The sequence below is a fragment of the Cherax quadricarinatus genome, chromosome 41 (assembly GCF_038502225.1).
Source record: "Cherax quadricarinatus isolate ZL_2023a chromosome 41, ASM3850222v1, whole genome shotgun sequence".
Lineage (NCBI taxonomy): Eukaryota > Metazoa > Arthropoda > Malacostraca > Decapoda > Parastacidae > Cherax > Cherax quadricarinatus.
Genome location: NC_091332.1, coordinates 1494576 through 1518856, shown reverse-complemented (window position 1 = coordinate 1518856; position 24281 = coordinate 1494576). Strand labels below are relative to the sequence as shown.

The window sequence follows — 24281 nt, the reverse complement described above, 5'->3', positions numbered from 1 at the left end:
GACTGGAACGATACACAAATAACCCGCACATAGAGAGGAGCTTACGATGACGTTTCGGTCCGACTTGGACCATTTACAAGTCGACCATTTTACAAGTTGGACCATTTACAGTGGTATATGCTAAACTCGTAGAGCTTATTCATCTCGTGGAGAATGGGAGATTATCAGATTTGATCTAAGAAAGAGGCGTGTAGCTTCAGTTCCTTGGATCAAGAGTTATTCATCAACATCAAGACACTCTACTAGAGAACTAGTAGTACAAATGTGGTTCGCTCATTGGAAAATTACCTTATAGAGTGTTGTTATTGCATAACTTGAGTCTGCAGCTTAGGTTGTTAGTATGACTAGGGAGCTACACAGTGCTGGTTGATTAATTGATTGGGTTCAAAGACTATGGACTACATGAGCGTTTTAATGACGCTCGTGTAATCGATAGCCTGCAGGTAGTCTGTTCACCACCGGTCATGGTTACTTTAAATCCTACTTTTGGAATTAATCACTTTTCAATGTATTTATTGAGAGAGACATTTCTCAGTGTACCTAACCTTGAGAATGTGATGTAACCATTGTTTTATATAATCTGGTGAATTATCCAGGCAAAGAAAACCAGACAATCTGGCGACCTTTTATTGTTATTTTTAATCTAAACATAATGGAATCTATTCAACGAGAATTTAGGTCCTTAAAACTAAGTGTTAAAGCACACAACATACAAGGTATAGAAGGTTTAGTACTCATGCTTCATAATACTGGGGTCAAATATGACTATACTTCCTAATATCTGTATTCTCATTCTTTCAGACGAAAACAAACAACAGATTTGACATTGAACACTGATGGTATAGACATTTTTTGACAATGACCCATATCATTATATTAGTGGTATACAATACCGACAGTTATATGAGCGAGACACTTGCTCATAAGTTTGATATCCTTATTACCGAGACTTCTCGCCTATTAAACAAGCATCTTCAGTCGAAATACATGGATGAAATAAACACAGGATGCAACATAAATATGGGGAGGGAGATATTGATCACGTCCTCGGCCTTGGTAAGTGTTCAGCTCCATTGATCGGAGTTATAGAGCTGAACACTTGACCAGGACTGACGGACTGCTTTGTGTTTACCTTCCTTCTACTTTTGTTGCATCTTGTATTTATCACTTGTGCATTTAGACTAAAAAAAAAAATACTAAACAGGCGATACGTCTCAGTAATAAATATATCAAACTGTTGTGTCTGACTCAATGACCCATATGTGTACTATATTACCTCAAGAGTCGTATAATAATCTGCTCTAGTTTCCCATGGAGAAGGTCCAGTTTCTATGACAGGACCTTCTTCAGAGAAAATGAAGTGACTTACCATATAAAACGTATACTCAACTGCACAATGGTCAGGAAGAAAATTTTCTTGGGGCTCAGGTTATATGTAGTCGAGTGTTCTTTTCACATGATTAGTCATTTCATTCATGTTTTATCTGTTAGTAAGTCATCTGTTACAGGAATTCCATGGCTTTCAACATAAATAAATAATTTATATATATATATATATATATATATATATATATATATATATATATATATATATATATATATATATATATATATATATATATATATATATATATATATTTATAAAATCACGAAAATTATAAAAGATTTTTTTCACTAATGAATTCATAATTATGTAAAAATTAAAGTGACTTAAATGCCGCATCAACTATATTTCTAATTGCCTAAATTTCCTAAAACGAAAGATCATTCTTCAAGTGCCTCAGTTTTGGTCCCTTGACGTACGTCTACAGTACTCGCTCTCCCTTGACGCACGTCTACAGTACTCGCTCTCCCTTGACGCACGTCTACAGTACTCGCTCTCCTTTGACGCACGTCTACATTATTATTATTATAATCAAAAAGAAGCGCTAAGCCACAAGGGTTATACAGCACGCACGTCTACAGTACTCGCTCTCCCTTGACGTACGTCTACAGTACTTGCTCTCCCTTCAGAGACTTAGTGTTTCTACACCATCACATAGTTTAAAAACGTAATTAATCGTAGCTTCCCGTGAAAATAATAAATATAATAACAAATAGTTATAGGTTTGTCCTACTTCTTTTATGGTTCCTCCACTCATGGTCAAATATCAGAACGTATTTGTTTTTCTTTCCTCCCACAACGTATCCATTACATTAATTTGTGGATCCTGGTGACCGTGGCCGCAGGGAGTAACTGGTTCCAGTGGTCGCGTGTGGGTCTCCTCTTATTTACATTAATATATTTTTTTTACTTTCCTACAACATGACAACGTACATCTGGAATGTTTCTTCTTTCTCATTTATTTTGAAAAAGAGTATTCTATAGTTCTGCGAAAATAACATTCTCTATTTAAAACTTTATCATAGTTTACATTGCTAGGGATTTATCTACAGGACTTTCTACCCAGCGGTTAGTTTAGTAACTCCTTCTTGACCTTATTTATCAGCAGGATGAATAATGTTACAGTAGAACATTAATTTCTGAAATCAGTGATCCCAAAAGCGTCAATAATGGTTGACGTCCTGTGATAGAGATTGCATCAAGGTAGTACATAACAAAGTTTATGCAGCAGTTCTCAGTAATCAAGGTTCTGCTCGTGTAGGTGAAGAAGTATAGTTGTAAACCGGTCCGTCACTCTGTGTGACGGACCTTCACGCTTTTATCTAACAAAACTGGCAGTTGGTGTGAGGATGTGAGACTGTCAACTCTCTGGGTGAAGAGACTCGCTAGTAACTATCTCTCCCGACACACTACACTCACCATAACTTGCCTATCACTCTTCAGATCACAAAATCGTGTCAGGATGTGAGGTGGTCAATTCACTGGGTGAGGAGCCTCTCGGGTAATCATCTCTCCAGACACACAATACTTACCAGGATATAACAGATTTTGCTAAAATGTGGAATGTAGTGTGCGAGAGGGATGTGAGGGTATCTTTCTGCCTTGGTCTAAATTGTACTTTAAATGGGGGTTGCAAATGTAGATATCACAATGCAATACCTAATCAATGAAAGTACCTATACGTGGCTTCTATAGCTTTCCACTTCCTTTCAGGTCTGTTCTGGTGCTTTTGGAAAGCTCTCACTCTACAGAAGCTGCCGATTGTAATTACTGATAATACTGATCTGGACAGTAAATACTGGTTCAGTTAGCCTGCACTATTAACATTTCTACAATCATCCCAAACGACACTTTTCCGTCTTGAAAATAATTTCGTAGCAAAACGTTTGGTATTACTACCACAAACATTCGCTTCACAGACAGTTCTCCATTGCAGTGGTGTTAATCTATCTAATATTTTTTTAACAAGATTACTAATTTTAAATGCCGTTGGCAATATTTACATCGTTAAACATGTTTAGGACTGCAATCTAATGTAAAAAATGTACTAGTCTGGTTGAAAACTATGCTGCATTAGTTAGAAAAATGTAATGATCCTCTTACAACTGGAGTTTTTCTTGATCTATCAAGAGGCAGTGAAGTGATAATCAGTTTTTACTATCATTTATTATTACCTTCTATTACATGTGTCTTCACTGTAAGCCTTCCTATTCACAACACTCAATAATCTAATACTGAAGCCTAGCTGATCATAAATATTTGGATGTTATACTGATGTTATACTTCCATGTAACAGATGTATATATTCCAGGATATATAAAATGTTATGTGAAGCGTATTGGTAGATAAAATTTGTCTTTAATTTTTCAAAAATCTCTCCATCTTACACTGAAAAACTTTCCAACTTACCATGAACCAACATTCCACTCTCCCCTGTGTTAAGAATGATTATTGTCATTTATTAATTTTGAGACGGGTATAAAATACAAAAAAAAAATTATTTTGTGCGTTGACGCTACTCACAACCATACTTCTTCACTCTGAGCAACTAGTCAGACTCTCTCAGAGGCGAGCTCGGCCGCGGGAGAGAGTCTGGCCGAGGAGTTCTCATTGCTGGCGTCGGAAACCTTGGCTGCCTGCACCGGCGGTGGCAGGTTCTTGGCTCCTGGCGACTGAGCTGTGTTTATCACCGAGTTCTTCTCGCTGAAATAGCCGCCTGGCTTGGGTTTGAGGTGGCGGTTGTTCATCTCCATGTGAACAATCTTCATGAACTCCATCTGAGCCGCCAGTTTCTGGATCTCCTCCTGGTATGAGGACAAAAGTGTTGTCCATAAATTTCTTTGCATTATAGTGTAAAGTACTTTTAGCATTCAAGAAAGCGAAGAGCGTGTGCAGTAAAGGGATAAGGTACTTATGTGGTGTGCATATATAGAATGTCAATAGCAATAAATAAGAAGAGATTATACTATAATGTATTGTGCAGGTGACTACACTAATGAAACATCAGGTGTAAGACACATACCATATCCCTTTTAAATTGTGAGGAGTCTCCTTAATTCCTCCTGGAAATGGAAAAAATAATTTGGCCATGGAATTAGGGTGAGGGAACAACCACATGCGAGAGAGAGAGAGAGAGAGAATGAGAGAGAGAGAGAGAGAGAGAGAGAGAGAGAGAGAGAGAGAGAGAGAGAGAGAGAGAGAGAGAGGGCTACATCTTTATAGTTAGCATACAAGTGTTAGGAAGTGCCATTAAGAGGGTAGAAGTGAACTATTCATTAACTGCCTGATAGTTGGTGTATATAATACATGGAAGACATAGCGTGTCTGCGAGCACAGAGAAGATCAAGTTAGAACCACGTAAGTGACAACATACTTAGCAACAAGAATATCGTAATCTTTTTTTTACCTGTAAAGTGGTAAGGGTATAAACTGCGCCACATTTTATCAATATAAATAAATTATTAAAAAAATAAGTACATTTGTTAAGAATTGTGGAAAAGCGTAACAGGATAACTGACAGCGCTGTGTGACTCTTGTGGGTTTAGCGCTTAGTTCTGATTGTGATAATAATAATTAGATAACAGTAATTCCGAAGCTAAAAATATATACGTCAATTATGAAATTCAGATCGTGCACGTATTTTCATGATGACCAACTCTGTTATTATTGTGACATGGTAACACTAGGATGTCATAGAAAATAAAATGAAATGGATTGCAATGTAAGACTAATTAATTTTCCGCCTTATTAATTAATCTAGCTTCCTCGTTATTCCCAGACTTACAGAAGCTGACACAACAGTCTCTGAATCCTTGACCTGAAGTCCTGAACACTTCATGTAAGGAAGCATTCCCTCGATATGTGCGTATCCGAATTTCTGAGATCCCCATTTTCTACCAGTAATTCCCCATTTACCATATAAATTTGATCTACTGCAATCAGTGCCGCTCTGATTACCACTGCTGCTGATATATGCGCCAAGGGAGTGACATCAATATATTGAGTAAAGTAATATTGATGTAAACATAGATCATTTCCCATTAATACTTTGGTATGATGCCCGATTTCTTATCCTTGCTCTATAATCCCTCTAACCTTTATCCTCTTATCCCAACTTATCTACACCCAATTAACCCAGTCATAACCCGACTTATCCCAGGCCCACGCTCTCTTACCCAGGTCCACGCTCTCTTACCCAGGTCCACGCTCTCTTACCCAGGTCCACGCTCTCTTACCCAGGTCCACGCTATCTTACCCAGGTCCACCTACATACCTTAAGTTCCTCGTTCTCCTGGGAGAGGTCCGCGGGTTCGTCGTTCATAACACCGAGGCCGTTGAGGGAGAAGCTGGCAGTGACACCCTTTGCTCTCGCCCGGTTGTCATATTGGTCCCCCGTGCCTTGCACGATCCTGTTGAACTACAACACCAGCACGGGTCAGTTACAGTGGTACGATGGTTAAGTGTAGGTGTAGCCATGCATTGGTGAGGTACAGAGATGCCTAGAGCCACAACACTGAAGATGAATATAAACATTGATCACTCTTGTATCCATTAAAGATTATATGAACTGGAGGTGGAAATAGACGGAGTAATATTTTCTCTGTGCTTATGGCTATATCTGAGTTAATAAGGTTCACATATAAAGATGAATAATATTGATAAATGCTGAAGTGAAGTGAAGATGACTGGTGAAGTGAACATGGACATGGTTGCGTAATGAAGATGAATGATATGATAAGTGAAGATGCTCGGGAGTGGTCCCATGACTTGATAAAAATCTTAAGAGAACGAAATGCTGTCGTAATAAAAACTTGTTCTGCAAAGTCTTTTCTCCAGTGTCATTAGCAGCATCCACACAACTTCCTTGCGCTGGGTTGAATCTCGTTGCATCATCTCTAGTGTCCCTCTCAAGGGAGGTTTCTTGACGCTGGTGAGGGGCTCTTGATCTAGGGAAGTTGGATCTGTGCTCCAGTTCCCTGAATTAAGCCTGAATACCTTCCATCCCCCACACATGCGCTGTATAATCCTATGGGTTTAGCGCTCCCCATTATTATAATAATTAAAACAACATCTCTCGTGTTGCTTTTGGGAAAATATGAAATTTTATGCGTGGATGTTAAAAGAAAAGTTTTTGGTGGCTATTGTTGAGAATATGACCCACCGCCAACACAACACAATATCAACATATGGTCCACAAGCATCACTCTACCAATCACTAGCGCACACGCCACGCCACACGCCAGGAGCTGTGAATCGACCCCTGTAACCACAACTAGGTGAGTACACACGCACACTCACCCACACTCACACACACACACACACACACACACACACACACACAGACCAGATGGGGACACCAACAAGGAATACACCAACAAGTGTTGGACGACATACATACAGATGAGGAGGAGGTGAAGAAACTGCTAAGGGACATCGATACCTCAAAGGCAATGGGACCGGACAACATCTCTCCATGGGTCCTTAGAGAGGGAGCAGATATGTTGTGCGTACCACTTACCACAATCTTCAACACATCCCTGGAAACTGGGCAACTACCTGAGGTATGGAAGACGGCAAATGTAGTTCCCATTTTCAAAAAAGGAGACAGAAAAGAGGCACTAAACTATAGACCTGTGTCATTGACGTGTATAGTATGCAAAATTATGGAGAAGATTATCAGGAGGAGAGTGGTGGAGCACCTGGAACGGAACAGGAGTATAAATGCCAACCAGCACGGATTCACGGAAGGCAAATCCTGTGTCACAAACCTTCTGGAGTTTTATGATAAAATAACAGAAGTAAGACAAGAGAGAGAGGGGTGGGTTGATTGCATCTTCTTGGACTGCAAGAAGGCCTTTGACACAGTTCCTCACAAGAGATTAGTGCAGAAGCTAGAGCATCAGGCGCATATAACAGGAAGGGCACTGCAATGGATCAGAGAATACCTGACAGGGAGGCAACAACGAGTCATGGTACGTAATGATGTATCACAGTGGGCACCTGTGACGAGCGGGGTCCCACAGGGGTCGGTCCTAGGACCAGTGCTATTTTTGGTATATGTGAACGACATGACGGAAGGGTTAGACTCAGAAGTGTCCCTGTTTGCAGATGATGTGAAGTTAATGAGGAGAATTAAATCTGATGAGGACCAGGCAGGACTTCAAAGAGACCTGGACAGACTGGACACCTGGTCCAGCAAATGGCTTCTCGAATTTAATCCTGCCAAATGCAAAGTCATGAAGATAGGGGAAGGGCACAGAAGACCACAGACAGAGCATAGGCTAGGTGGCCAAAGACTGCAAACCTCACTCAAGGAGAAAGATCTTGGGGTGAGTATAACACCGAGCATGTCTCCGGAAGCACACATCAATCAGATAACTGCTGCAGCATATGGGCGCCTGGCAAACCTGAGAACAGCATTCCGACACCTTAGTAAGGAATCATTCAAGACACTGTACACCGTGTATGTCAGGCCCATACTGGAGTATGCAGCACCTGTTTGGAACCCGCACTTGATAAAGCACGTCAAGAAACTAGAGAAAGTACAAAGGTTTGCAACAAGGTTAGTTCCAGAGCTAAGGGGAATGTCCTATGAAGAAAGATTAAGGGAAATCGGCCTGACGACACTGGAGGACAGGAGGGTCAGGGGAGACATGATAACGACATATAAAATACTGCGTGGAATAGACAAGGTGGACAAGGACAGGATGTTCCAGGGAGGGGACACAGAAACAAGAGGCCACAATTGGAAGTTGAAGACACAAATGAGTCAGAGAGATAGTAGGAAGTATTTCTTCAGTCATAGAGTTGTAAGGCAGTGGAATAGCCTAGAAAATGACGTAGTGGAGGCAGGAACCATACACAGTTTTAAGACGAGGTTTGATAAAGCTCATGGAGCGGGGAGAGAGAGGGTCTAGTAGCAACCGGTGAAGAGGCGGGGCCAGGAGCTAGGACTCGACCCCTGCAACCACAAATAGGTGAGTACAAATAGGTGAGTACACACACACACACAAACGCACACGCACACACACACACACACACGGGGCCAAGAGCTTGGATTCGACCTCTGCAGCCTCAACTAGGTGAGTACACACACACACACACACACGGGGCCAAGAGCTTGGACTCGACCCCTGCAACCTCAACTAAGTGAGTACACACACACACACACACACACACACACACACACACACACACACACACACACACATACAAATCTCAACCAAAACACTCACTTTTTTGTGTAGAAAATAGACTACAGCAGCACCCGGACAAGGGATCCTTGTTAATGTGTCACCCTCCTCACCAGGTATCCATGTCATCGTGTCAGTCCCTCCCCCAACACCAGATATCCCTGTAACTACGTCACTCTCACACCAGGTATTCCTGTCACCACTTCATGCTCCTCACCAGAAACTCTTGATAAGTCACCCACCTTAGGCCCGAAGATGAACAAGACTGTGGTCGAAGTACTAAGCTGCGTCCTCAGGAAACCAAACAGGTACTTGATATCTGGGCCAGCCTTGGGGAAGATGAGCAGACTGAGGGGAAAACAGATAAGCTTTTATTTAAGCTTTGAGCAGATTTCTCACGAAAAATATGTAAAATGGTCTTGGGGGAAAACATGTAATGGGCACATAAAAAAGTACATTTTGTAAATTTAGACGAAGATAAACCAGATAGAGTTATACTTTATGAAGACAGTTATTATCAAGAAGTATGGTAGGAAGTCTCTCGTTCTTCTCTTAGTTCAGATTGCATTATTATTATTATTATTATTATTATTATTATTATTATTATTATTATTATTATTATTATTATTATTTGTCTTCCTCTTGCATGCAGCACATGATATATCGAGGTAAACAACATGACATATTAGAAAAAAAATATTACCCAGGGAGACACGGAATAAAATTCACAGGGAATAAAGTTACAGAAAACAAAGGGAATAAAATAGACATACTGGGACAGGGATATGACGGTATAAATAAGAAGTGACCAAAAGGGAATGAAGACAGAACAATCTAGCACAAGGCAACAGAGAATAAGAAAGACGGAGAAGCAGAATAAGGCACACAAGTCAGTACGAAAAAAAATCAACACGGGCAATAAGCTGAAAAAAAAAATTAGCTGACGCTGAAGGATAAACAGAGGATGGCGGGGAATTTGTAGATGGCGGGGAGAATAGGAAGTGGCAGGGAAAAAATAGGAGGTAGCAGGGAAATTGTGATCAACGGGACAACGAAATTTTTACTGTTATAGTAAATAGGGTCTTAGTAGGGAAAAAAGACGAAATTGGAGTAAGAGAGAGAGAGAGGGAGAGAGATTAAATAATAATAGAAATTTAAAAAGGTACTAGCAAGATAGGAGGGCTAAACCCGGGAGGATCTCGCTGCGGGAAATTACCCTAACACGGGGGAGAATATTCAGCGGTGGGAGGGGGAAATTACGTGGAATATGGCGGTGTGTTTGCAAGTTAAGGAGTTTTAAGAGTGTGTTGGGGAGCAGGTGATGGTGTTTTAATGGAGGGTGTGGCAAAGAATGTTTTGTGGAGGTGGGAGTATTTTGATGAAGTGTGGAGGAGGGAGGTGTCTCCACCACAGTGATGTGAGGAAAGTAGTAGTAGTAGTAGTAGTAGTAGTAGTAGTAGTAGTAGTAGTAGTAGTAGTAGTAGTAGTAATAGTAGTAGTAGTAGTAGTAGTAATAGCAGTAGTAGTAGTAGTAGTAGTAGTAGTAGTAGTAACAGTAGTAGTAGTAGTAGTAGTAGTAGTAATAGCAGTAGTAGTAGTAGTGGTAGTAGTAATGGAAGTAGTAATGGTAGTAGTTGTAGTAGTAGTAGCGGTAATGGTAGTGGTAGCAGTAGTAATAGTAGCAGTATTAGCAATAGCAGTGATAGTAGTAGTAGTAGTGATAGTGGTAGTAGTAATAGCAGCAGTAATGGTAGTAGTAGTAGTAGTAGTAGTAGTAGTAGTAGTAGTAGTAACAGCTGAAGTAGTATTCAAGATGCACAAAATTCGTATTGTTATACAACACCAGGAAAATGGTAGGCAGTCAGGTTGGATCCACTTAAGGTAAACTTAACCTCAGTTCCTGTACCATCACCAGGTCACCTCTGGCTGAAGGAAGGAAAAGAGAGAGTTGACACTCACTGGAAGGTCACCATCACTATGTTGACGAGAGCAATGTTGTACACGGCCCAAGAGATGTACTTGGCTTCGTCGAAGAAGCTCTCTGCTTTACGAACACTGAAACACACCTTCACTCCCCACGCCAGGAAGATCACCTCACCTGTGGGAGGAGCAGCAGAAGGAGCACTACTTACCTCATCTCCCACTTTAAAGCTTAAGTCTTACTACTATATGATGTGCATATGTAATTATGTGTCATCACAGTAAAGAGGTGATAACACAATATGCAAAACAACCACTGTGAAAAAATAGTGACCACCCACATTATATATATATATATATATATATATATATATATATATATATATATATATATATATATATATATATATATATATATATATAGTATTATATTAACGGCCGTCTCCCGTCAAGGCAGGGTGGCCAAAAGAAGAAATCATATTCATCATCATTCATTCAATCGCTGTATTTCCAGAAGTATGCTGACATCACAAACAGATTACCCTCTAAATACCTGTGTGTGTGTGTGTGTGTGTGTGTGTGTGTGTGTGTGTGTGTGTGTGTGTACTCACCTAATTGTACTCACCTAATTGTGGTTGCAGGGGTCGAGACTCAGCTCCTGGCCCCGCCTCTTCACTGATCGCTACTGGATCCTCTCTCTCTCTGCTTCCTGAGCTTTGTCATACCTCTTCTTAAAACTATGTATGGTTCCTGCCTCCACTACTTCACTTGCTAGGCTATTCCACTTGCTGACAACTCTATGACTGAAGAAATACTTCCTAACGTCCCTGTGACTCGTCTGAGTCTTCAGCTTCCAGTTGTGACCCCTTGTCCCTGTGTCCCCTCTCTGGAACATCCTATCTCTGTGTGTGTGTGTGTGTGTGTGTGTGTGTGTGTGTGTGTGTGTGTGTGTGTGTGTGTGTGTGTGTGTGTGTGTGTGTGTGTGTGTGTGTGTGTGTGTGTGTGTGTGTGTGAACCAGGAGGTCCCAGTTTACTCACCCACAGCGAGAGAGTGATCCCACCAGTCGTAGCGGCACTGTTTGAACTTGAGGTCGTTGTAGTCCGTAATGCTCATTGGCCCTGGCGTGGCACTCAGTGTCCAGGCGCCCAGGTACACTAACACTATCAGAAGGATCGGCGTCAGCCACTGCAGCAGCTGCTTGTCTGTCAGCTTGATCTTGTGAGCTGACGTCACACGGTATGTCAGCGACACTCTGTGAGAGGAGAGATAAAGATGTTAAAAAGTCTTATGAAACCTTGTTGAGACAGTGATAACAGCGTGACTGGTCGGAGAGTAACCTGTGTGTAGCCACTCAATCTCTGACCAGTCACATAATGAGGGTCTGGGGTAGGTACAGACAAAGCAGCCGAGATAACGAGGGTCTGGGGTAGGTACAGGCAAAGCAGCCGAGATAACGAGGGTCTGGGGCAGGTACAAGCAAAGCAGCCGAGATAACGAGAGTCTGGGGTAGGTATAAACAAGCTGCCGAGATAACGAGGGTCTGAGGTAGGTACACACAAGGCAACAAAATACTAACGAGGGTGTAAGGTGGATACAGTGTCGGTCCAAAATCAATGAGTACATACACAGAGTCGTGTGTGTACTCACCAAGGTGAGCCTGTGGGGTTCCAGTATCAGCTTTTTTAGTTGCACTGGTGATTCATACCTCCTGACCCGACCTTTCAGCCCAGAGTGACCGGCTGCACTGTCTCCTGACTTCCAGGGACCATCATACCTACAATAAAGCTGTGTTTTGTTTGCCTCTAGACCCCGTCATCCGTTTCACTTACTTTGGACTTCCTAAGTTGTGTGTTATTTTATAAATGGATTTTTGTTATAGTCCTGAAAGCAGTTCATAGGCTTCCTAGTTTTGCATATGCTGCTATATATCTGGGAATGCAATTGGTGTGCTGCTTCCTTCCATACCTTTGTGTACGTTCTCTGTATTGGCACACCTGACAGGTTGTACTTCATGTCTGGTCGTCTCACTCCCTTTTCTATCCTCTTCACTTTTTTTCCTCTTAAAACTGAATTCAAGTAGCCTCACCCCTGACTATTCTTACCCATCGTTCAAGTCATCTCTGAACATTTTGTTTTCCCCGATTATATCTTCTTTATTAACCTAACATCGCTTTGTAACCGTGATACACGTGACTCAATTTCCTCTTGCTGGTCAGTGATGTATATTAAGAAGTATAGTGGTTCAAACACTGGTTGCTGTGGGACTCAGTCATTCCTACCACAGTGGTTCAAACACTGGTTGCTGTGGGACTCAGTCATTCCTACCACAGTGGTTCAAACACTGGTTGCTGTGGGACTCAGTCATTCCTACCACAGTGGTTCAAACACTGGTTGCTGTGGGACTTAGTCATTCCTAGTGGTCCAAACACTGGTTGCTGTGACTTAGTCATTCCTACCACAGTGGTCCAAACACTGGTTGCTGTGGGACTCAGTCATTCCTACCACAGTGGTCCAAACACTGGTTGCTGTGGGACTCAGTCATTCCTACCACAGTGGTTCAAACACTGGTTGCTGTGGGACTCAGTCATTCCTACCACAGTGGTTCAAACACTGGTTACTGTGGGACTTAGTCACTCGTACCTAGTTCCATACCTCATATTTTACCAATGTCCAATGCATTCTGTGTGTGTGCATGTACTCACCTAATTGTGGTTGCAGGGGTCGAGACTCAGCTCTTGGCCCCGCCTCTTCACTGATCGCTACTAGGTCCTCTCTCTCTCTCTCTCTCTCTCTCTTCTTCCTGAGCTTTGTCATACCTCGTCTTAAAGCTATGTATGGTTCATGTGTGTGTGTGTGTGTGTGTACTCACCTAATTGTGGTTGCAGAGATCGAGTCACAGCTCCTGGCCACGTGTGTGTGGGGGGAAGGGGGGGAGGGTGACTCGTGGGACGGACGCGTACCATTTCCTCGGTCAAGGACGCGCTACTGACCCAAGACGACAGCAGGAAATGAGAATGAATCTCAGGTCACAAGATCTGGTGGCGAAGACGGTGGTGGGGGAAGGATGGAGACGGTAGTGGAGGAAGGATGGAGACGGTGGTGGGGGAAGGATGGAGACGGTGGTGGGGGAAGGATGGAGACGGTGGTGGGGGAAGGATAGAGACGGTGGTGGAGGAAGGATGGAGACGGTGGTGGAGGAAGGATGGAGACGGTGGTGGGGGAAGGATGGAGACGGTGGTGGGGGAAGGATGGAGACGGTGGTGGGGGAAAGAAGAAGACGGTGGTGGGGGAAGGATGGAGACGGTGGTGGGGGAAGGATGGAGACGGTGGTGGGGGAAAAAAGAAGACGGTGATGGGGGAAGGATGGAGACGGTGGTGGGGGAGGATGGAGACGGTGGTGGGGGAAAGAAGAAGACGGTGGTGGGGGAGGATGGAGACGGTGGTGGGGGAGGATGGAGACGGTGGTGGGAAAGGATGGAGACGGTGGTGGGGGAGGATGGAGACGGTGGTGGGGGAGGATGGTGGTGGGGGAAGGATGGAGACGGTGGTGGGGAAGGATGGAGACGGTGGTGGGGGAGGATGGAGACGGTGGTGGGGGAGGATGGAGACGGTGGTGGGGGAGGATGGAGACGGTGGTGGGGAAGGATGGAGACGGTGGTGGGGAGGATGGAGACGGTGGTGGGGCCAGGTGGTGAACAGAACCCTCCAACACTTACTCATGGGTTGGCAACACCTGCACCAGCTGTCAAAGCGGTGGCAGCAGTGTCCACTTTTATCGATGGCACTGCTGGCACCCCACGAGGGGTTGACCAAGCCTGGATAACATTTTGCCTCCATGAAGTGGCACCACTTCTCAGTTTTGTCTAAAAGGTTAGTTAGTTAAAGAGGCTTAAAGCCTATCGACTACACTACCTGGAGTTTACCTGGAGAGAGTTCCGGGGGTCAACGCCCCCGCGGCCCGGTCTGTGACCAGGCCTCCTTAGGTCAGTGTCCCAGGATGCGACCCACACCAGTCGACTAACACCCAAGTACCCATTTTACTGATGGGGAACATAGACAACAGGTGGAAAGAAACACGTCCAATGTTTCTACTCTGGCTGGGAATCGAACCCAGGCCCTCACCGTGTGAAGCGAGAGCGTTAACCACCAGGCCACCAGGGTACTAACATTGCATGTCACCTCTACACCACCAGTCAAGAATACTTCAATACCTAAACTAAGAGTTTAAGTAGATTTTTAGTATATATACCCTGAGAGACATGCACCTGTCAGCGTATACATCGCATGCCTATTGTATTGTCCTAACTTTCATCAATGCTGGTTTAAAAGACCATAATGCTGTCAATATAAAGGTTAGCTCAAGGTTTCCTCCAGGCCTCGCTTGAGGTTTTTCTCAAGGTAAGAAAACGGCAGCTTTCAGTTTTCTTCACAGAGAACTGTCAAAGTTTGCAACCTTAGCCAAAGTGCGGTGACTGCAGCTGGCTTAATTTAAGGAGAGGCTGAAGGTGCAGTCTTATCTTACGTGGTAAAGAAAGTATTTTCCGTTCAGGAGTGTTGAAGAGTTTGTGCTGTTTTTAACATTCTTTTTCGGATTGTTGTGATAGTGGTCCAGGAGGACTGAGAGAGTGTTGCTGGAGGGTGTTTGAGGACAAGGGAAGGGGGACTTCTGGGGAAGGGTTTCTGATAGAAGGAGCTTCTAGGGAAGGGTTTCTGATAGATGGAGTTTCAAGGGAAGGGTTTCTGATAGAAGGAGCTTCAAGGGAAAGGTTTCTGATAGAAGGAACTTCTAGGAAATGGTTTCTGAGTGAAAGGAGACTTCTGTAGAAGGATTTGTGAAAGAAGAAGCTTCTGTGGAAGGGTGTCTGAGAGAGGAAGATTTCTGTTGAAGGATTTGTGGACGACAGGTACTTTCTGGTAAAGGTTTCTCAAAGAAGGCGACACAAAAGAGGAAGCTGTGAGAATTAAGGGGCACATAAGTTCCTCCGTCTTCTAATAACACGTTCATTTTTCAACTATAATCTACCTTGTCCATAATTACTATCGCATTTTCTTTGTTTCGTTAGGTGAAGTCCAGGATCTTACCTTAATTCATGGTATAACTTAACAAATCTTTGATGACAATTGTGTTGCAGAGGTCTGAGACCTCTGCAATACTATGTAACAGACATGTAAATTACTGCTGAAGGATGATCTCAACACAGACTTGCCACGTTACATGACTTGCCACGTTACATAACTCCTAGATAACATTAACATACAACAAAACAAGAGGATGGGCAGCCAATCAGAGCAACTGGTGCTCTCAGAGCTTAAACAGCTCGCATCTCCTCATTAGATTAATTAACGGACACAATACGCAGCTTATTGCAAGTTCAAAGCTCCGTGCTGGCAGGAGGATGACGAACGTTACAGTGTTAGTATATTCAAGGAGGTGCTTAAATGAAGGTGAAGGTAGCTATGCTTCCCTGGATCAATAGCTCTTAAAGAACATCAAGGCTCACCTTCCCATCCCTGGCCCTTAAAGGGAAAAAACGCCAAATTAGATGAAGGGGCAGGAGGTGTAGGGATATATTTCGAAAATGTATGTAAATATTTTTGCGAACTGTTAAACGCATATATATGTACACACACACACACACACACACACATGGGGCAGGGAGAGAGAGGACCTAGTAGCAATCAGCGAAGAGGCGGGGCCAGGAGCTGTGACTCGACCCCTGCAACCACAAATAGGTGAGTACAACACACACACACACACACACACACACATATATATATATATATATATATATATATATATATATATATATATATATATATATATATAAAACTAGCTTGGAGTGGCAACACTCACAAGTGACCATGATGTTGACAGTGTTCCACACGTGTAAACAGCCTCATCAAGTGACCTCGTGACTATGCTCCTTGTTGAATGTTAGAGTAGTGACCGAGGGAGGCTAAGGAGACAGGTAGAGTGAAACAGTCATATATGGTGAATAATGGTGTTTACGTAGGATTTGATATATATTGAGGGTTAGGCATGTGTGTGTCTGTGTCTGTGTGGGTATGTCTGTGTGAGTGTGTTTGTGTCTGTGTGAGTGTGTTTGTGTCTGTGTGGGTGTGTCTGTGTGAGTGTGGTTGTGTCTGTGTGAGTGTATCTGTGTGAGTGTGTTTGTGTCTGTACTCACCTACTCACCTAGTTGAGGTTGCAGGGGTCGAGTCCGAGCTCCTGGCCCCGCCTCTTCACTGGTCGCTACTAGGTCACTCTCCCTGAACCATGAGCTTTATCGTACCTCTGCTTAAAGCTATGCTGGCACTGGACAAGCACCTAAAGTCAGTTCCTGATCAGCTGTGGCTCGTATGCAGCCAGCAGCAACAGCCTGGTTGATCACTCTGATCTGGTGCGTTGACCCCCGGAACTCTCTCCAGGTAAACTCCAGGTATGTATGGATCCTGCCTCCACTACATCGCTTCCCAAACTATTCCATTTCCCGACTACTCTGTGGCTGAAGAAATACTTCCTAACATCCCTTTGATTCATCTGTGTCTTCAGCTTCCAACTGTGTCCCCTTGTTACTGTGTCCAATCTCTGGAACATCCTGTCTTTGTCCACCTTGTCAATTCCTCTCAGTATTTTGTAAGTCGTTATCATGTCCTCCCTATCTCTCCTGTCCTCCAGTGTCGTCAGGTTGATTTCCCTTAACCTCTCCTCGTAGGACATACCTCTTAGCTCTGGGACTAGTCTTGTTGCAAACCTTTGCACTTTCTCTAGTTTCTTCACGTGCTTGGCTAGGTGTGGGTTCCAAACTGGTGCCGCATACTCCAATATGGGACTAACGTACACGGTGTACAGGGTCCTGAACGATTCCTTATTAAGATGTCGGAATGCTGTTCTGAGGTTTGCCAGGCGCCCATATGCTGCGGCAGTTATTTGGTTGATGTGCGCTTCAGGAGATGTGCCTGGTGTTATACTCACCCCAAGAACTTTTTCCTTTGAGTGATGTTTGTAGTCTCTGGCCCCCTAGACTGTACTCCGTCTGCGGTCTTCTTTGCCCTTCCCCAATCGTCATGACTTTGCACTTGGTGGGATTGAACTCCAGGAGCCAGTTGCTGGACCAGGTCTGCAGCCTGTCCAGATCCCTTTGTATTTCTGCCTGATCTTCGATCGAATGAACTCTTCTCATCAACTTCACGTCATCTGCAAACAGGGACACCTCGGAGTTTATTCTGTGTGAGTGTGTTTGTGTCTGTGTGAGTGTGTTTGTGTCTGTGTGGGTGTGTCTGTGTGAGTGTGTTTGTGTATGTGTGGGTGTGTCTGTGTGAGTGTGTTTGTGTCTGTGTGAGTGTGTTTGTGTATGTGTGGGTGTGTCTGTGTGAGTGTGTTTGTGTCTGTGTGGGTGTGTCTGTGTGAGTGTGTTTGTGTCTGTGTGAGTGTGTTTGTGTCTGTGTGGGTGTGTCTGTGTGAGTGTGTTTGTGTCTGTGTGAGTGTGTTTGTGTCTGTGTGGGTGTGTCTGTGTGAGTGTGTTTGTGTCTGTGTGAGTGTGTTTGTGTCTGTGTGGGTGTGTCTGTGTGAGTGTGTTTGTGTCTGTGTGAGTGTGTTTGTGTATGTGTGGGTGTGTCTGTGTGAGTGTGTTTGTGTCTGTGTGGGTGTGTCTGTGTGAGTGTGTTTGTGTCTGTGTGAGTGTGTTTGTGTCTGTGTGGGTGTGTCTGTGTGAGTGTGCTTGTGTATGTGTGGGTGTGTCTGTGTGAGTGTGTTTGTGTCTGTGCGGGTGTGTCTGTGTGAGTGTGTTTGTGTCTGTGTGGGTGTGTCTGTGTGAGTGTGTGTGTGTCTGTGTGGGTGTGTCTGTGTGAGTGTGTTTATGTCTGTGTGGGTGTGTCTGTGTGAGTGTGTTTGTGTCTGTATGTTTGTGTCTGTGTGTTTGTGTCTGTGTGAGCGTGTCTGTGTGAGTGTGTTTGTGTCTGTGTGGGTGTGTCTGTGTGTGTTTGTGTCTGTGTGTTTGTGTCTGTGTGCTTGTGTCTGTGTGAGCGTGTCTGTGTGAGTGTGTTTGTGTCTGTGTGGGTGTGTCTGTGTGAGTGTGTTTGTGTCTGTGGGTGTGTGTCTGTGGGGGTGTGTCTGTATGTTTGTGTCTGTGTGTTTGTGTCTGTGGGGGTGTGTCTGTGGGGGTGTGTCTGTGGGGGTGTGTCTGTGGGGGTGTGTCTGTGGGGGTGTGTCTGTGGAGGTGTGGGTATTTAGTGCCAAGCATTATTAGATGAATAGCGTGTCAAGCAACATTAAAGAGGCAAAAATGCCAAACAGTATTCAATTAGGGTAATGCTATGTATCATAGAATGTGTGGAGGGCCGAACTGGGTTATTATTATTGTTATTAAACAAAATTTTAAACATAAGCAATATACTGCTACACTACTCTGTACGATAGTTGCATAGTGGGAACACCGGCACTGTGCTGCTACACTACTCTGTACGATAGTTGCATAGTGGGAACACCGGCAGTGTGCTGCTACACTACTCTGTACGATAGTTGCATAGTGGGAACACCGGCAGTGTGCTGCTACACTACTCTGTACGATAGTTGCATAGTGGGAACACCGGCAGTGTGCTGCTACACTACTCTGTACGATAGATGCATAGTGGGAACACCGGCAGTGTGCTGCTACACTACTCTGTATGATAGTTGCATAGCGGGAACACTGGCAATGTGCTGCTACACTACTCTGTACGATAGTTGCATAGCGGGAACACCGGCAGTGTGCTGCTACACTACTCTGTATGATAGTTGCATAGCGGGAACACTGGCAATGTGCTGCTACACTACTCTGTACGATAGTTGCATAGCGGGAACACTGGCAATGTGCTGCTACACTACTCTGTATGATAGTTGCATAGCGGGAACACTGGCAATGTGCTGCTACACTACTCTGTATGATAGTTGCATAGCGGGAACACTGGCAATGTGCTGCTACACTACTCTGTATGATAGTTGCATAGCGGGAACACTGGCAATGTGCTGCTACACTACTCTGTACGATAGTTGCATAGCGGGAACACTGGCAATGTGCTGCTACACTACTCTGTATGATAGTTGCATAGCGGGAACACTGGCAATGTGCTGCTACACTACTCTGTATGATAGTTGCATAGCGGGAACACTGGCAATGTGCTGCTACACTACTCTGTACGATAGTTGCATAGCGGGAACACTGGCAATGTGCTGCTACACTACTCTGTACGATAGTTGTATAGTGGGAACACCGGCAGTGTGCTGCTACACTATTCTGTACTATAGTTGCATAGCGGGAACACCGGCAGTGTGCTGCTACACTACTCTGTACGATAGTTGCATAGTGGGAACACCGGCAATGTGCTGCTACACTACTCTGTACGATAGTTGTATAGTGGGAACACCAGCAGTGTGCTCCTACACTACTCTGATAGTTGCAGAGTGGGAACACCGGCAGTGTGCTGCTACACTACTCTGTATGATAGTTGCATAGTGGGAACACCAGCAGTGTGTTTCTAAACTACTCTACGTACTAGTTGCATAGTGGGAACGAGAGGTTTGTTTCCCTGTCATATACCATCACGCAGAATAGATTTTAGACGTCAGGTAAAGCAAGCAATCAGTCTGAGCTGGAAGACTTCAGTAGAGCAGTGAGGACATGGTCAGATATCAGTTACTGGTTCAGCAGCTACGGCAGCTTCCAAGGCATTGTTCCAGCACAAGTGGAATTATTGTTACTTGGGAGTAACCATCTGTCATGATTGTGATCTAAGAAGTAATGCGGGTGATGAGAAGCTTGAAACAGATGGGTCACTCCTCACAAACTCTCATGAGAGAGAGTTTGTGAGGATTGAACCTGCGCACATCATTCCTCAGACTCGGAATGATGTGCGCTGATTCACCGCGATGTAGGGAACGGAGATATCGTGACGCTGGTGAGTTCTTGACTCGAGGAACTGGAGCTGCCTTCCGCGATTGCTTCCCCATCTCCCTCCCAGGCGCTTCATGACCCCCCTACGGGTTTAGCTGTAATAATAATATCAATAATAATAATAACAGCAACAGCAATAACAATCATAATGTATGACGGTGCACCCAAGAACAGTACACACACGCACACACACACACACACACACACACACACACACACACACACACACACACAGGGAGAGTGACCTAGTAGCGACCAGTGAAGAGGCGGGGCCAGGAGCATGGACTCGACCCCTGTAACCTCAACTAGGTGAGTACAGCCAGGAGCTGTGAATCGACCCCTACAACCACAAACAGGCAAGTACACACACACACACACACTCTCTCTCTCTCTCTCTCAAACACACATAAACGGAGATAAAGTTGCAGTTTCCTAAGGCTGGGTCTTGGCGTAAAGCCCACACTACAAGCTTCCTTGGACCCAAATGATTTTTTCTTTTTCTTTTTTTTTGAGGGGAGAGGAAGGGGGGAGGCACTGAACCAAACTCTAAGACTCCAACATGGGACCCTGGAAGCTGATCTTTGTTAGCAGTGCCACCTACGGCACCAGCTGCCTGGCACACATGCACCGCAGTCACAAAATACGAAAAACAGGAAGTCATAGAGAATATATTAAAGTAAAGAGCAATTATGTTGGCTGTCACACTGGCTAAGTTGATGTACATATAAAACTTATTCTCATATAACACCAACACACATCTACAAGCTTCTCTCTTCCTCCCTCACTCAAAAACTTCATTTCCATTCTTGTCTGTATCAACAGCTCATTACAATTGTTACCAGATGGCTAATTCGTGAATAAGTCGTTACCTCTGTAACTTGCTTAGTTATCACAACTTTTAGACCCAGTCTTTGAATCTGTTATGTACCTCTGTAGTCTTTGGACTACAGTCCACAGGATGCGTACGAGAGTACTTATAAAACAAGGTAATACACATCTCTAGTACACATTCTAACACTGTCAAAACTCATCATCACACAACACTAGCACACTTTTTCACTCCCTAAACCACACGCTCGTCTCTACGGTAGAAGACTGCAAGAAAGAAAGCAACAAGGTGAGGAAACAGTTCCCTCTATCACGTAAATCTTACTGTTATACCAGGTGTATCCCGGGGAGCGGGGATACCTCTCTCAGTCACGGCAGCGACGGACATGTAATTACACCTCCAGGCGGTCGCGAGAAAGAGGCGCTCACCTCCAGGTCGTTTTAAAACACCAGAACTTACTTCCAGTGTCTTAAGAAAGTCGTACGCACCTCCAGTGTCTTAAGAAAGAGGCACTCACCTTCAGTGTCTTAAGAAAGAGGTATTCACTTCAGTGTCTTAAGAAAGAGGTACTCACCTCCAGGTGTCTTAAGAAAGAGGTACTCAACTCGAGGTCATCTTAAAGCATATTACTTACCTCCAGGTCGTTTCTAAAACAGTAGTACTCACCTCCACGTCGTCTACCAACATTACTCACCTTCAGATCGTTTTAAAACAGTACTCACCTCCAGGTCTTCATCAGTAAAGAAGAAAACGTGATGCAAAAGCCTAAGTGTCGAGTCCACTTGGTGGCGACGCAGGAGTAAGTGTCCAGCACAGGGAAGATGGCAGCCATCTGAGGAACAAGGGGAAAGTGAGTAAAAGTGAGGAGAAAGTGAGTGGAAGTGAAAATGATGACAGAAACATAGCTAAATGTAACCTCTGCCAGGAGAGTAATTATCTTGCCCTATCTTGACTTCAGCAGAGTAATTATCTTGCCCTATCTTGACTTCAGCAGAGTAATTATCTTGCCCTATCTTGACTTCAGCAGAGTAATTATCTTGCCCTATCTTGGCTTCAGCAGAGTAATTATGTTGCCCTTCCTGCCCTTCGTCATAAAGAATTTGGAAACAACTTCTCCAATTAAATTTAAGAAACATCACCACGTTTCGTTCATAATGACACATTAGCGAAACATCTAGTCAAGTTCACCAACTTCAGTTAATTGATAAGAGGCAGTTTCCACTGTAGCGATCGAAATTATTTTTTTTTTTGGGGGGGAGGGGGGCCAATCCTTCGACTTGAGTGAAATGTCGTAATGCTGACGAGTGGGAAGGAAGACACAAATTTTTCAACAACGTTTCGCTCTGTTTAGAGCTTTGTCAAGATGACTTGATGAAGCTCTACACAGTGAAACACTGCCCAACAAAAGTTTATTATTATTATTATTATTATTATTATTATTATTATTATTATTATTATTACATAGAGAGTGAGTATTAGTCAGGTGTAGAGTGTTGTTCACTTACTTCAAGATACATGATGATGCAGCCAATAAGACAAATACAGAGGAAGGTGGGTGAGGCCAGACGAAATACCTTGACGCTGCGGTAGTGGTATACGAGTCCCATCAACACTATCGTGAACAGTATACACAGGCTTGAGATAGTGAGCAACACGATTCTGCAGCAGAGGTGAGGAGGGAGGGGCATTAGGAGGAGACGGGGACACACCAGGGAGGTGGGGGACATACCAGGGAGGTGGGGGACACACCAGGGAGGTGGGGGACACACGAGAGAGGTGGGGGCACACCAGAGAGGTGGGGGACACACCAGAGAGGTGGGGGACACACCAGGGAGGTGGGGGACACACCAGGGAGGTTGGGGACACACCAAGGAGGTGGGGGACACACCAGGGAGGTGGGGGACACACCAGAGAGGTGGGGGACACACCAGACAGGTGGGGGACACACCGATGAGAGGAAGAGAGGGGGACATGCGATAGCGAGAAGGAGATGGGAGAGGGGGAGGATTGAAAGGGGAAGATGGTAACAGAGAAAATGAAAGGGAGAGAGGGGAAAATTGGGGTAAGTGTAATAGATAGAGAAGGGGAGAATGAAAAGTGAGGAGAGTGAGAGAGTAAGGGTAAAAGATGCAATGTGGGAGGGAGAGAGGATGTGGGAGGGAGAGAGGATGTGGGAGGGAGAGAGGATGTGGGAGGGAGAGAGAAAGTGAGAGCGAACTTGAATCAGTCACAGGTAATACAAACATGTACTCAGGATAACAATAATAATAGTTACTTTACCATTGTGTTGTGAGGAAGATTTGTGTTGCAGCTAAGTTACATGTGGTGCAACACAAGTTACAGGTGTTGCAACACAAGTTACATGTGCTGCAACACAAGTTTCATGTGTTGTAACACAAGTTTCACTTGTTGCAACACATGTTACATGTGTTGCCATACATGTAACCTGTGTTGCAACACAAGTTACTTACGTTGCAGCCATGTTAACTCTGCTCTGACAATACACTTATAAAAAATCAAAGTTATCATTGATATTGCTACATTTTGCAACAAGATTAACTCAAGCAAAACAATGTTTCACATATTTATCTCTTGTAAACAACTACAGAGTTCTCTGAGTGACTCTATCTCTCACATTCATGTGTTTAAGTAAGGTGGAACTTTCCTGTTCTAATCTGACTGATTTTTCGTGATTCACAATCCCGATTTTCGGATATTTTTTTCATCCGTCTGTTCCAAGCAAGTCTCACCATAGTACTTACGAATCATGTATAAATACCAGTGTATATTACGGTATTAATACCAGTGTATATTACGGTATGAATACCAGTGTATATTACGGTATTAATACCAGTGTATATTACGGTATTAATACCAGTGTATATTACGGTATTAATACCAGTGTATATTACGGTATTAGTACCAGTGTATATTACGGTATGAATACCAGTGTATATTACGGTATTAATACCAGTGTATATTACGGTATTAATACCAGTGTATATTACGGTATAAATACCAG

At 43.9% G+C, this 24281-nt stretch overlaps 1 protein-coding gene across 1 annotated transcript in view; it reads right to left on the bottom strand.

Moving 5' to 3' along the window:
- Positions 1-613: 613 nt before the first annotated feature.
- Positions 614-24281, bottom strand: part of LOC128695770 (probable G-protein coupled receptor CG31760) — a 47299-nt gene continuing 23631 nt past the window's right edge. Inside the window, exons 6-12 of the mRNA XM_070092883.1 lie at positions 22765-22918; positions 21982-22091; positions 11536-11750; positions 10537-10675; positions 8820-8925; positions 5658-5801; positions 614-4188 (exon numbers count right to left, since the gene is read on the bottom strand). Of these exons, the coding sequence (XP_069948984.1) occupies positions 3937-4188; positions 5658-5801; positions 8820-8925; positions 10537-10675; positions 11536-11750; positions 21982-22091; positions 22765-22918 (1120 nt within the window). The 3' untranslated portion in view covers positions 614-3936. The remainder of the gene's footprint in view (positions 4189-5657; positions 5802-8819; positions 8926-10536; positions 10676-11535; positions 11751-21981; positions 22092-22764; positions 22919-24281) is intronic.